General features: G+C 45.3%; 1 protein-coding gene across 5 annotated transcripts in view; it reads left to right on the top strand.

Annotated features, from left to right (window-relative positions):
* The first annotated feature begins 8,397 nt into the window (after positions 1-8,397).
* The window catches only part of GLIS1 (GLIS family zinc finger 1), a 195,852-nt gene continuing 189,759 nt past the window's right edge, over positions 8,398-14,490 (top strand). For 2 of the 5 annotated variants that reach the window (XM_071810224.1, XM_071810223.1), the window contains exons 1-2: positions 8,398-8,705; positions 8,896-9,285. In XM_071810224.1, coding sequence (XP_071666325.1) covers positions 8,934-9,285 — 352 coding nt within the window. In that variant the 5' untranslated portion in view covers positions 8,398-8,705; positions 8,896-8,933. Of the gene's footprint in view, positions 8,706-8,775; positions 9,286-14,490 lie in introns of those variants that run through there. The other 3 variants (XM_065842421.2, XM_071810225.1, XM_071810222.1) reach the window with 3 other exon arrangements.

Here is a 14,490-nt window from a genome sequence, read left to right on the forward strand (position 1 = left end):
GGTTTCTATGTAACTGCAGTTCATTTGGATCCCTCAAGCCTGATAACATTTCTCATCTGTTTAATCTCAAAGCTGAGCTGCGTCTTGCTGGATTGCATAACAAATGCACAAGTGAAACCGATAGCATTTGGTTTGATGGCTGTTCTGGTAAACTCGTGAACTACCTGCTTCTCCCTCCAGGTTAGCTGTAGACAAGAGTATCTGAAATTATTTCCCCGGCAGCTGTGGAGAGAGTACGTAGTTGATTGTTCAGATATGTTTTCCTGTTACAATGGACTAATAAAATAGAGGCTTTAGCTCCTAAACAGCCCCTTATAAATCTGGAAAGAAGCCTGTCCTGCTGTATGTTCTGCAATACAAATTTGGAAATTCAGACTGTAGGTAGACAAATGCAGTGGCCCTAGTCCTTGAAACGATTGTATGCTGCTGTCTCTGAGGGAGCTGGGCAGGACTTGCTCACGCAACAGAAGCACTTTGCCTCTTTGGAGAATTGTCCTGATGCCAACTACAGCTCATGGCCTGAATGCACCCTTGAAATGAAGTGGTTTCGATTCTGTTGCTGCTTGCTTTGAACAGAGGCTGTATTGTATGTGCTGTGCTCGGTGTCTTAAGGCCCTAAGCAGCCATCTTCCCACCTCCTGAGACACACGTGTGGCTCCGAGGACAAGGTGAGCACCCCTGTGGATCTGTCCGCCTGCAGCTATGGAAACATTGGTCCCTTCCTGATTAATTTGCTGGTTCCTGTTCACTTCCAGGCAAGTCGTGCAGTCTGTGGGCTGTGTGCTCACCTGACCCCTTCCAGCTGCTGGAATTGGCCATGAGCAGGATCTGCCTTGGGAGGGGAGTGTGTGGGGGGTTGTGGTGTGTGTGAATCCCTACAAGGTGGCCCTAGGAGCACCCTCAGCTGCGGAGGTGCTTCTCGCCATGTACAGTGCTGTCCCCTTTCCGCAGGGATGGATGGTGGCAGCTTGTGGGGCTTTGCATGTTCAGGCAGGTATTTGATAGCTGTGGGGCTTCACTGCTGAAGGCAGCCGTGCCCCCACCCCTCCCGTCACCACCCTGCCTCAAAGATGCAATAAGAAGATGAAGGTCTGGGTGGAATCATCACAGATGCTGCAAGTTAAGGACCCTCCATACTACTCACACACCATATTTCCCATCACTGGTACTGTGTTAACATATTTACTATGTGGATCAAATGCATTTGGGGGCTAGGGACATATCTGGAGTCTGGTTTGCCAAGCTCTTGTGTTGTAAGGGGATGTTCTTGCACCAAACTATTACTTCCCCTCGCTGCAGACTCATGGTAGAGATCTGCACGTGGCCTATCATCACTGGACAAACCTGCGGTATAAACAAACTGTGCAGCTTTCTTGCGTCTGAATAAATGGCCTGAGAGAGCAAAACCTGCACTGTACTCTTGATTTCAGAAGACAAACAATAAACTACAGAGGATCTCACCTTTCTGCCCTTGCAAAAATGTTGGGACTACAGGAGAGCTAGTCAGTCAGGAGATAAATGAACATGGTGTCTCTGGAGCCTGCCATGAGATCAAAACACAAATTCAGGGGGGAATAGTTCGCTGGGTGGCCTGCTGGATATGCCAGATGATTCTTCTAATAGGTGGTGATGGCATAGGAGTTTTCTTTTTTTTTTTTTTCTTAATCCCTTTAAAGTGTCAGTTCCTGAAGTAGGAAGAATTTCAGAGAAATCTGTGGCCTAAGCAGCATGTGTACATGCTCATGCAATCATCAAAGGAATCAAGTGCTGAGCAAAGAGTGAGCTCTTCTGCCTCCCCTGCCCAAAGCACATAAAAAAATACAGACTTTGCCTTTTGCTTCTTGAATAACTCAACTTTTAAATCTGACTACTAAAACAATAATGCTGAGGAGGCTGTTGTATTTAACTGCATCTTGTTTGAAAAGGTACAGTGAGAGGCCTAGAGTGAATTTTGAATTGGGAGGGGGATTATATAGCTGCCTGTGAGTCAAGACTGATACAGGTGACGTGTAAGCATCATTCTCTGCTCTCGCTTAGCAAGTCCCAGTTGTGGGCTTAGTAATGTTAGGATGTTTCAGATCAAGAGACCGGTTGGGTGAATACCTTCAGGGCGAGCTTGAAGGAGCAGGTAGATGGAGCACCAGTTTTGTAAACCGCTGGGTTCCCTGTCTGTTTACGAGCAGAGATCACTGCTCAAAGCAGGTTTGGGGAAGTGCCAGGCTGTGGACCTTTGGTGGTACAAAGTTCTGGGTTGAGCGCAGGGCCTGGGGAAGGATTTATCAGCTACCAGGAAGAGTGTTGTAGGAAGACAAAGCCCAGGCTCATTGTTAGTGCAAGCTGAACACTGCAGGGAGAAATGGTTTGTCCTTGCCTTTGTCACAGAGATCCTGTGCAGCACTTCAGCTCTTCAGGGTGGCCACTCTTTGCAAAACTCCCAGTTTCCACATGCTCCGTTGGGGACACCAAGGGTTGAATTCAACTGATGGAACTGGAAATGTGCTGTACCATATACAATGATAGGAAATGCTAAATAACCTAGAGCGAGGGGTGGGGGAAACAGTCAGTCTTTGTCACAAGCTTAGTACTCAAACTGAAGCTTTTGGCTTCTGGGCCTCTGTTGGAAAGTGTGTTTTAGTCTAACCTCATCCTCCTTCACCTCCAATGATGACGAGTAAATACTTGTTTGCAAATCAGTAGGCTGCTGCAGTGATGGACACCAAAGAAATGCCCTAGAGAAAATTAATAATTCTCTGTTCTGCACAGGGCTTGGCTGGTGTGCAGTAAATATAGTCAATGTGTGATCCAGACGCTCTGCCAATGGAGAGAGAAGAGAAAAGCGACTGGCTGCTCATTCCACAATCCCTATCTTCAGTGCATTGAATATTTTGGTCCCCAGGCAAAACGACTGTGGGGCCATGTTATGAAGCCAGTACTATAACTCATTTACAGCAGGCATGAACTGAGGTTTTACCAGTAATTCTAGTCCTGGCATGTCCCAGTGCTGAGGACTGGATTTTACAAGCTGAACATTCCTAAATTGTGCTGTCCTGTTTTTTTTGTTTGTTTGTTTATGACTTAAGTTTATTTTACTACCTGTGTTGTATAGGCATGGAGTGAGAGATGAATCTATTTATGGATTTATGTAGAGAAATACTACAGATGAATGTTTGAGGAAACTAACTGCAGCTGTGAACAACCATGTCCTCAATGGAGGCTGGTCAAACCCTTCTTTATGTTTTTTTTTTTCCTCAAAGTCCTCTAGAATGATCTGCCAGGAACTGGGGAGGCAGGGAGGAGGGATATGTAGTGTTACAGTGGCTTTTGGAGATGCTGGTAATTTCTTGCAGTCTCTGTAAGACAAAGGTGGATTCAAGATTGATTTTTCCCAAAATATGCTAGCTATTGAAGAGAGCCTTGTTTCTAAAAGATAAGTCACAGTGATCTCAGGAATTTCTTTTTTTCTAACTGCAAGAGCTATAAACAAATCTGTAAGTTACGAGGCAATAGCTTAGTACATCACTAGATAATGTGTGGTCAGTTTGACCCTGCTGTCTTCATTTAGGAGGTCACTTTAAAACCACTATAAAGAAGGGCTTTGTGCTGCCTTAAAGGGATATGGGCAATCTCTAAGAAACGGGCATGCTTACAGAGACAATCCTTTTGGCTCAGTTTTTGTTTGGTTGTTTCTCTTTTACTATCTGTGGTGCAGTAAATTAAAACAAAAACAAGTCTGGACTTGGCATGTCTTTGTAAATAAACTGCTGTGTGTGAATTGACAGCTCATTTACAACCAGGTTATTTATAACGAAGTTTGTTATTTCTCCCAACAGAGAGCTTGTTTTGCCCTATATTAACAGAATGCTTATGGTAACACCTCCCACCTCTGTCTATACTGCAGCAGTTACACAAAGGCCTCACAATTTCAATTGTGTCCTTTTGAAATTCAGTTTTGTTGCCTCCTGGAGTAGAAGCAGGGATTTCAGTATGTGAGCTAGAGATTAATACTTCAACTCTGCTTGTTTGCTCTGCGCAGTTCATGTTACCTGTATCTGTCCTGCTTCGTTCCTCTCCTCCCACAGAAGAACTACTTGGGGAACTGGAGTTTTCAGCATCTGCAAGTTTCTCAAAGATCTGGTTTGTGATCAGCCATAGTGCTGAGGCCAGTTACAACCTGACAAAGGTAAAGAGCACACTTTGAAGACATTATGATAAACTGGGGTCCCCTTTACATAATGTTCTTTTACCCCTCCTCTTTCCCTCACATTTTACAGATGATCTCTCATTGTCGTCATGTATTCAGCTCTCAGGCAGCATCATCTCCAACTGGGACAGCTGTGCCTCTGCTTGTGCAGCTGTGACCACAGGGGCTCATGCTGTCTGGAGCAAAGAGGCTGTAAGTCTCCAAAGCCACCTGTAGACCCTGAGAAAACCACTGTTGTGGCAATGACCTGATCTTTGCTGCTATCAGTGAGAAAAAAGCTCAAGTATCAAACATGTTTAAACTTTGTTTTTCTCCTCACTGCTCTGAGTAAGCTTTGAGTTGGGCCTGGTGTGATACAGCCTTGTGTGTGCTCATGGTGTATTTACACTAAACTGTGCAGGGGTGGTGCAGGACTGCCTAGTTTCTGTGGCTAACGTGGTCTGGGAGCTGGTGTTGGTGTCACAGCCTTGTCCTACCACCACCAATGCCCACAACCACAAGGGCAGGGAAATTGTTGGTGTTTCAGTGCCGCCTGGCTACAAGGACACCAATCGGCACAACTAGCGCCATTGGTCCAGCAATTGTCTATGTCCTGGCTTTTTCTTAGTTGCTGTGAGGTACAATCTCACCCTAGCCTGAGCTAACCTTAGACTACTATCTGTTTTCTCTTTTTTTGCTCACCAACTAGGAGTGAATGGGCAGATGGGCAAGTTTCTGGTTACTTATCACCTGTGTCCTATCTTGACTTAGGGAGAGGATATCCAGGCAAGCAGTTGGATTCCTCTGGATGTTTTTTATCCCATATTGCAAACTCATGTTTCATATCTGACTTGAAATGAAGCACCCCCAGAGACTAGCTTCAGGGACTGAAGATAGACTGTCTGCCTTAACTGGAAGGTCTGATTTGGTGATGCATGATGGCAACTTCATTAACAGAGGGAAGAGGCAACTGGGCTAGCTGTGGGTCATGCTATGACCCATGACCACAGCACTTGGCAACTAAGAAGGCTAATGTGGAGAAATCTCCTCCCCCCCTGTATCGCTGTCATGGGGGAAGAGGCCAATGACTGGTTTATGCAAGGACACAAGGACGGGAGACACCCATCTAACTCGTGGATGTAGTGACAACATTGGGTGAATCAGTATTTGCTGTACAGCTTGTGCATACAGCGAAGTCATGGTGACCCAGGGCAGAAAACAGTCTTAGCAGCTACGCTTGCACTTCCTTGGCCTTTGTTCCAGAACCGAAACATATGAAGCGTCTTCTGATTCAGCAGAGAGAGAAAGGGAACTACTTAACTCTTTCATTAGGATAATGATTCAAGGAGCACTTGTTTCTCCCAGCACTTGTTCCTCCAATGTCTGTGGACTTGCCAGAGGAGCCAAGTCGTTTCTCTGAAAGAGCTCTAGACATTAAGTCCCTCTTGGGCACAGCTGGGTCTGGAGGAGGATGTCTATCCACCACCTGCTTCCCTTGCTGAGGCCCAGGGATGGGCATTCCCAGCTGGATAGTGCCAGCAAAGACAGGGCAGCTGCCGAATGCCTCACTGGAAACTGGGGAAATACTGTTGTGAGAGAAGGTTTGAGTCCATGTAGCCTCATTTCCTACTGGGCTGGAAGGAATGTGGGTAACTGCAGCTTGAAGTATGCAGTCCATGAGAGATCATCTGCCACAGACATTTATCACGCTGTGAAGGGCCTTAACCCTACAAGCTGTTGATACTTGGAGCTGGAATGTGCTTCAGTCCAAAACCTTATTGGCCAACTGTGTGTAAAAAGGCTTTTAAAATTTTTTTTATTTTTTATTTTTTTTTAAATCGATTCTGAGGGTGCCCAGAGCACGGAGGCGGCTTCATGCCCCCTCCTGCTGCAGACCACGGAGCAGCCCAGCCCTGGGCTATTGCTAAGCGAGTGGCGGCACCTGCCGGTATTTTGCTGAATATTTTGGATAACGGTGAGGAAAAGAAATGGAATTAAAACAGCGGTTCAGAGCAGGACACGCATGGCCTGAGGTAGAGAATTCACAACGGTGTTGGTTAACGAGGTGAGAGCAGCCAAGTGTTGAAGTCTGTCCTTTTCTCGGCTTGCTGTGGGAAGATCCATAGCCATGAAAGAAAATCCCCCCAGGAAGTTATATAATATACCCAGAACTACTTGTTTTCTAGGAACCCCCCTCTAGTTTAGATATTTAGACAGTGTGCATCAATGTAGGTGTAATAATTTGAACAAGCTGAGGCCATGTTCAGCATCCACCTAAACACTAGTTGTACTGGAAGCAGAGGGATTACCCTGGTTATACTATACTCTGGGATAGTATTTCCTCAGTAAACCCTACTGCCTCTTCACATCACTAGGGTTTAGATTGTTACCACAGTGTATTTGTGTCTTAAGGAATTGCTGTTTCTGGTGGCACTGCCAGGTGCCCTTAGCAATTCCAAATGGAAGAGAAGGAGCTGTTTTGTTCCAAGGGCCCTGCAGGCCGATGGGAGCGGGGCATGGAGGTGGGCTCGCGGAGCGCGGAGAGGTGGTGTGGAGCTGCAGAGAACAGCTGTGCAGAAGGATAACGTATGCTGAAAATTTTTACTCTTCTTTTTATAAATACCCGGGATATCACCAGTAAAATGAAGTGTTGATAATGAGATTTGTTTCCTACAGACGTAAGGTGAGGATTTCTTCCTTTTCATAGCATCTCGCTTCCACTAGCATATTCTGAGGACGTTTAACCAGTTTTTTACCAAATTTGACAGAGAGCTATTAACTTCTAACAGTTTAAGACATGATCTTACACAAGACCCTATTACCGCCCTTGTTGAAGCGAAAGGCTTGCAGGCTTCTTTGGTAGATTTCAGGGCATCCACGCTGGGCAGGAAGGAGGAGAGGCACTGCAAACGGGTCTTCATTAGTACTGCTGCTCCCAGAACTGCTTGTACCATCTCAAGATCTCATGTCTTTTATGGAGAGTCACCTCCCTCCCACCAAATCCACAACATTCATAGCATTTGCCAAGAAAAAGTCACATGCTCCTGTCTTGACCATTCCTTTATTGTGTAGGGTGGCATATGTTATTAACGAGATGGATAAAACGGAGCAAGGCACTTTGTGCAGCATCTGTGCTGCAAGATCTTGGTAATCTAGCTGTGGGATGCTCCTTGGGAGGCATGTAGCAAGACACCAGTTTGGTAGCTGTCCCTCCTCCTTGTTCTTAATCTCCCAAGCTTCTCCTTTAGGTTTGATGTGAACAGGCATGATTTTCAACCAGATGTCTGCCTGATTTACACCCGTGTAAATCAGAGGTGACTCCGAGTCACTCCTATCTTTGAACTGTCCTGGTGTAGTCACAGACCTGCCACGCTGCACCTGTGCTGACAGCAGCAGGTAGTGCAGCAGGGTGCAGACATCTCCGAGCTGGCAAAGAGTTGGCTGGTAAATCTTGCTGGTGCAAAGCTGCACATCATAGCTCAGCCTGTGCTTGCCTGGAACCAGGCCCAAGCTACTAAACCCAGCTAGATTGCTTCCAGACCTGCATTGGCTCAGGAGGAGCCAGTGCAAATGTCACTGTTCTGTGCTGCTTGCACTGAGCTAGTTTATGTCACTACCAGAGTGGGTCAGCTCCAGGCACCTGTAGGAGAGGAAGAGAATGATGCATGCCACTGTATAAAGAGGAGCACTGAATGCATCTGAAGCTGTGTCATTGAGGAGATGTCTTGGGCAGGATGTACCTGGTTCTAACACATCTCCTCCTTCCTGGGCCCAGGCTGTTGGCAGGGTGGCTGCTGGCAAGGTGCGGGTGCTCAGACGAGCTCAGAGCGATGCCCGCGGTGAGCGCGGAGCTCCCGGCTCCCTGCTCTTCTCAGGCTCGGCGAGGCTGTGGGAGGGGGCCGGAGCCCGCTGCCCGCCGCGCCGCTGTTAAAGCCCCGAGGGGCGGCCCCGGCGGCACAGCCCTCCCCCTGCCCGCCCCGGCCGGCCCGAGCGAAGGGCTGGCCCCGCCGCCGCGCCAGGGTAATGGCCCGGGCCGCCTTCACTCAGGCAGCCGGCTGTGCGGCGGGGCTGCGGGGCTGAGCCCATGAGCCCGGCGCGGCGGCGGCGGGAGCCGGCGGGCAGCGCGTCTTCCCGTGCGGCCCCTCCCAGGTAGGAGCAGGGGGGCGCGGCTGTCACCGCCCCGCTGAGGCGTTGCTGTCCCTCCCGCACGGCCGGGGCCGGTGACCCAGGGGCTGCGGTGAGCCCGGCGTGAACGCCCGGCGTCGGCAAACACGCCTCGCGGCGCTGCGCGTGCTGCCGCCGCGTCCGCTGTTGCCTGGGTGTCCGCTGTTTGGATGCCTCAGCTGAAAGGCACCGGCCTCGAACACAGTCCCGGCCGTGCCGTGCGCCGGGCTCCCCTCCCCTGCCGGCCGGTCTCGCCTTCCCCGCAGCGGTTACGAAAAGCCTGTCGGTGTTGCCTGGAGAGGGAGGAAAGCCGAGGCGCGGCGCCAGCCTCCCCGTCCTTTCCAGGCGGGACGTCGCTGAGGTCTGATCCCCCCCCCCCCGTTTCTTCCCCGGGGTGCGTGCGAGCGGGGCTGCGGGTGCGTGGGGCTCCTCGCGGGCAGTCGTTAACGGCCGTTGGCGGCGCGCGCGAGGCTGAGGGGGCGGCCGGGCTGAGGAGGCGACTGGGCTGAAGCGGCCACGGGCGCTGACACCCCGTGTACCCCTCGGTGCAGGAGAGCGGCGAGGGCCCTGGCAACCGCTGGACGCGGACATGCACTGTGAGCCCGTGGGGGGTCAGAAAGCCAACGCCGGTTCGGCTCGCTGCGAGGTGACCGATAAATGCCAGGGAGCGCCTGTGAAGGAAGTGCCGTGGGTGGCTTGTCCCAGCGCTGGTAAAGCTCTTTTGAATCCTCAGATGTCCTTTAAAGTGACTGTCAGCAACAGCAGCGACCACACGGAGCCTCAGCAGAGCCCCCCTGAAATGTCAGCGCCTCTGCTAGATTTCGTCCCCAAAAGACCCAGCATATTCGAGAGGATCCCGATTCTGCCCAGGGCGCAGGAGCTGCGATGCGCTAGAGGCTCCAAAGAATATTTCCAGCAGCAGAAACATCAGAGCGTGAAGGGTGAGTTTAAAAATGTATAAACTGAACACTACCACCACAAAAAAAGTATATCCACAAACAAACAAAAATGTGTATCAAGCTCCTTTTATGTTTGTTTGGGGCTTTTTTGCCCCCTTCTTTTTGGTCTTAAGAATATTTTCTAACTTGTTTATTTAACTACAAGCTTTAAAGCTTTTTTTTTTTTTTTTCTTTAAATGTCTGTGCACCTTGGAGGTGTAGGATAAACTCGACTGTTTTTTTGCCACTGGGCAGTAGAAATTTTTTCAATATTTTTTAAGAAATCGTGTGACCAACATCTTCTTTAGTTCTCCTGAGCGACTGCTGCTCGGTTTGGTCGCTTCTCAGCGGTGGTTGTTTTGAGGATGGTGCTGGACACGGGGTTAGTCTGTCCTGCACCTTAGCCTGTGGGGGGGGGTGTTTGTTTGTGAGTATGCCTGACTGACAAGAAATGCCAGGTTCTTATTCAACAGTTTCACTACGGTTGCTTGGATTTATAGTTTGTATTTCAAGGAGGTGCTACAAACGCTGGATTCAGGCAGTGAATCCTCAGAGTCAGGATTCCTGGTGCCTGAAAGGCATGGCGTAAGGTCAAATTCTGCTACTTAACAAACGCCCAGTTTTCATCAATCCATTGTTGGGACGTGGCACTGAAGTTAGGTTAGGAATTGCCCACTAAAATCTGTTAGTTACCCTTTTGAGCCAGAACTTGTTAACTGAGCTGGTACTTGTTAATCAAAATTTAGTTTTGAAATAATCCCTCTGAGGTATCACTGGGTGAATGCAGAGGGAGTTCAAATGTTCTTTTACAGTCCAAAGCAACTTATAGAGACACATGTGTACCTGAGGTTATTAATATGAAAGCAATGGTTTTTTGTGAAGTGAAAAAGTTAATCCTATTTTTCTCAGTCCTCTCCTGCTCTGTGTTTTAGAGATGTACATGCTGGTTTCTTGTTGGTGTAAGACAGTTCCCACTAGGATTTTTTCAGTGCATCCCTTTCTATCCTTTCTTCTGAAAAATAAAAGTAGACTGTGTGCCCTTGGACTACTAACATTTTCTTTTGTGAGCTCGTTACCTAGGGTGATGGCACCTTACATAGCCATGAAGTTATGTTAATGAACACCTCAATCTGTGCTAGGTCTGTCCTGCAAACGGTAGGATGTATTTGTTCATCACTAGTGAATGCAAACAAGAGTGGAGCAACAGGTTATAAATTACCTTTTTTATTTTTCTGTTTGTTAATGCTGCAGTTCTCCTCTCCTGATTTAGGAAAAAAAAAAAAAAAAGGTTGTTAATGTTTGGCAAGAATGAAATGAAGGTCTGTTACGCAGAACCCGGTTTGGAGGAGGGAGAAGGACGGTTCACAAAGTATGAAGGGACAGCTACGAGCTCTAGTACTGCTCTGCCGCTATGGCTACTGCTTGTAGAAGGGACTCGTGAGATGTTTAAGCTGGTATGAACCTGAGTCAAGTGGTATCAGCCTCACTCGTGGAACAATTAGGGTTCGTACCAGCTTAAAACATCTCATGAGTTGCCCTATTGAAGTAGACTGTTGAAGTGCTTGCCTTTTTTTTTTTTTTTTTCTCCTTCAAGCTACTTACTCCTCTTGTCATGGTTATTTCTCTAGTGGATGCTGCAAAGGTCAAGAATGTAGGGAAGTAAAGAAAAAGTGTGAATTCCATTCACTTGGGACTTCTTATAGTAGGTATAGATGGGCAGTGGGAGAGGATGCTAATTTATCTTTCCTGATTGATAAATTTTCCCTTTTCACCACTGGGAAAAAAAACAACCACGTTTTAAGTTTTGTTCCTGTTTTTTGTTTAATGCACTTTCTGTCCAGGCTGTTACCTTGTGGTTGCTTCAGCATGTGGGTGACTTGAGTCATGGGAGTTAGTAGGAGGTATCCATGGTCAGGATAGGGTTCATTTACTGAGTGTGGTGATTTGATAGATAATGTTGGATTTTTCCACAGACAGCAGTATTGGGTTTTTTGGGGAACAGTTGTTCCCCCCCCTCTTTAAAAAATTATTTATATATTTTTTAACCTTGTGAAGATATTTTTAGGAGAAGTTAGGGAAAGAAAAATTTTGGGCTAGAGTTGGATTTCAAGTATGTGGGCTGTGATGCTTCTTCTGGTGTCACCAAGTGCCTTAGTGTCCGCTTGAGCATTTGGGAGTTCTCCCACCAAATACTGAGAGCTGCCAGTGCCTGCTCAGCACCCTATCCTTCTGCATCAGTTTCACAGAAATAACAGAAGGCACTCAATTGCTCACTGGGATCTAATAGTAAAATCAGAGCTCTGTGTATCCAAAGGGAGTTATGCCGCAGATCGGAGAACTGCTTATCTTTCAAGGAGTGGTGTAAACTATCTTCCAACAACCCTGGTTCTCTCAAGAAGATAAGGGCTAAGGATGGCTGTACGTACAAATGATATAAAAAGATACATCTAGAAAGGTTTTGAGAAGGAAACTGGTGACACCTTGATTTCAGATCATCATGCTGTGTGTCTCCTGCTCTCCAGCCCCAGAGTACCATGTATCCAGTAATTTCCTCTGCAATCTGGGTTAGATTACAAAATGTGCCTCCTGGTTTTGGTTTATCCACAGTTGAAAGCTGCATGTAGGGAGGGTAAAAGACCCTCTTTAACAAGAGCAAAATCAATTTTTATAGTTGCATGTAAAAAGACTTTTTTTTTTTTTCCTAAACATGCCTTTACTTTCTTTTTTAAGTTGTGTTTGTTTTTTTTTTTTCAAAAAAGAAGAAATCAAAATGATACACTACTCGCCTAATAAAACGGGCAGCTTTGAAGTAATCACAATGGGAAAAAAGCATCCTGCTGTTATAATGTCTGTGTGGTGTTATTCCACTGCTTCACAGTACTTAAGTTATGATCCTGCAAAATGCTTCTGTCCCTGAGTAAGTCTTATTATATGAACAACCAAATAAAAACTTAAGGGGTGGTGGTGAGGGTTACTTCTGGGAATCAGATCACTTGTGTCTAAACTTTCCAGGATGGAGCCGTTGTTTGTTCACTAAAAATATCAGTATTTTGGAACTGTGCTTCATGTTTTGTTCTGTTTGGGAGCTGTTTAAAATAAACACCCAGTTTTCACTCAGCCTCCCCCTTCTGGTATGATTGGCTGTGATACACACCACGCTTTTCTTGATCATTGATTTCTCTGGGTGTCAAAAGGCAGAGTATTTGCACCCAGATGGTGCTTCCTACAGGCATTTGTAGTCTGCTCAGCATAGAATTAACTGTACCCTAAGGTATGATGTCCAATTTACAATGTTTTCCAGGGATTCTGTGGGTTTGGTTCTGTTTTGTTGTATTTCATGCTACAGTATTACTATTATGAAAGTAACACAGGGCAAAATAATTGTTGTCACCTGGGAAGAAACTTTTGTGAAAGAAAGCTGTAGTGGTGGCAAAAAAGTAATCTATAAAGATGTCAGATATCTGAGTGTTCTTTAATTACATTGAGTATGCTTGTTATTGGGCAACACTTATCCTTTTCATTCTTTTCCAGTTTTGTTTGGCGTACCTGATTCGTGACTCAGTAGAAATGACAAGATTTATCCTGTTAGTTGTGCCACTGGGAAATCATCCAAATGGCACAGACCTTTGCAGTAACCACTTCAGTTATTAACTTACAGTGGACAAAACAATTAGCTGTTCTGGTTGCAGTGGCTGGATGTTTCTTTGTTGAGAGTATTTTTTATTCAGACAAGGAAAATGTTGATTGGGTTTCTTTTCCTGTTGTTTTTTGTTTTGTTTTGTTTTGTTTTTTAGCTGTATCTCCTTTCAGCAAACATACGACTAAAGTATTGAAATGTTTTAATTTTCTGCTGTTGAGAAGGAGAATTGAATCTTGTCATGTCAACCCCTTGTGACTATTCCCTCAGTTAGCAGGACAGTCTTTGCCTAAGAAACAGTTTAGACTGTTGGGATCTTAAGCAAAAGCATATGTTTTGGCTATATGACTTATTAGGTGTATCGACTGGTCTTGGACCTGATAGTGCCGTTTTCTTTCATATACCTTGTCTGTATTCACCTGGATTATCCCACTGGAACAAATGGGACTGCCTAGAACTGATAAATATTATATGGGTTGATAAGGAGACAGGGAATGGGCTCACTGGTACGGTGATCTCTAAACTCAATTTTATATAGATGTGTAGTAATTTTTTTTTTTTTTTAAATTTTCACCATATTTCTCTTGCTTGCTGTATTACGCATTAGAACTCTCCACTACAAAAAAGGAATTTAAAGCTTTATTGGAAACAAACTTGCAGTAACAGAACTCTTTTTTATTTCATGATCTCACAAACCCACTTTTTTTTGGTTGTTTTTTTTTTTTTTTTTTTTTTGTAAGGGGAGAAAGGAGAAGAAACTGCAGGTTGAAAAATGTGTGCATAAAGTAATTTGGGCTAAATTGTGACTGTCCCCTCCTCCCTTAAACTGGCTAAAATGCTTACTTGTCTTGAATAAGTAAATAACTTTCAGTTACTTGCTGCTGAAGGAAGTTCTTCTAACTATTTATGTTGTAAAATCAAAGTCACTGAATTGAAGATGAACCTTTCATGATTTTAATTTAAAAGAGGTTTAAGTGTATCTAATAATTAAAATATTTGTTATTTAGGGATCAGTGATAGAAAATATTTAGTAAGTACAACCCAGAAGATCTAACAATCAACCTGTCATATAAAGGCATTTGGTACTTGTAAAATGAAAGCAAACCCCCCTGTTCTACTTCAGGAAAAACATTCAGCTATTGGAACAAATTAAGAGAATAAAGATTGTATCTGTCTTTATATTGTGTAGAAATATATGGAATAACAAGTAATGTCATATTAGAGGAAATAAGTTTGATCTATGGAAGAGATTTTTAAAGTTACAAAGATTTACTTGAGGGAAAAGCAGTGAAAAATAAGAAATTACTTGTTCTGGCTTTAAAATGTTACATTAACACATGGAATGAAAATGGAGATTGTTATATACTCTGCTAAACGGAATGAGAAGGGAAGTATCTTTCCCTTTCTTATTTTACGTTAAGAAAAAGTTTAAAATCTAAATCTTGCAAGTGCTTAAGTATGTGTATTACTGTGCTCCTGTCAGTTGTCTCATCAACTACAAATACTTTCGACCTAGAATTTTATAAATTATGCCGTCAACTATATCTAAATGATTATTTGTATGTTAGAGT

This window comes from Patagioenas fasciata, chromosome 6, assembly GCF_037038585.1.
Source record: "Patagioenas fasciata isolate bPatFas1 chromosome 6, bPatFas1.hap1, whole genome shotgun sequence".
Taxonomy (NCBI): Eukaryota; Metazoa; Chordata; class Aves; order Columbiformes; family Columbidae; genus Patagioenas; species Patagioenas fasciata.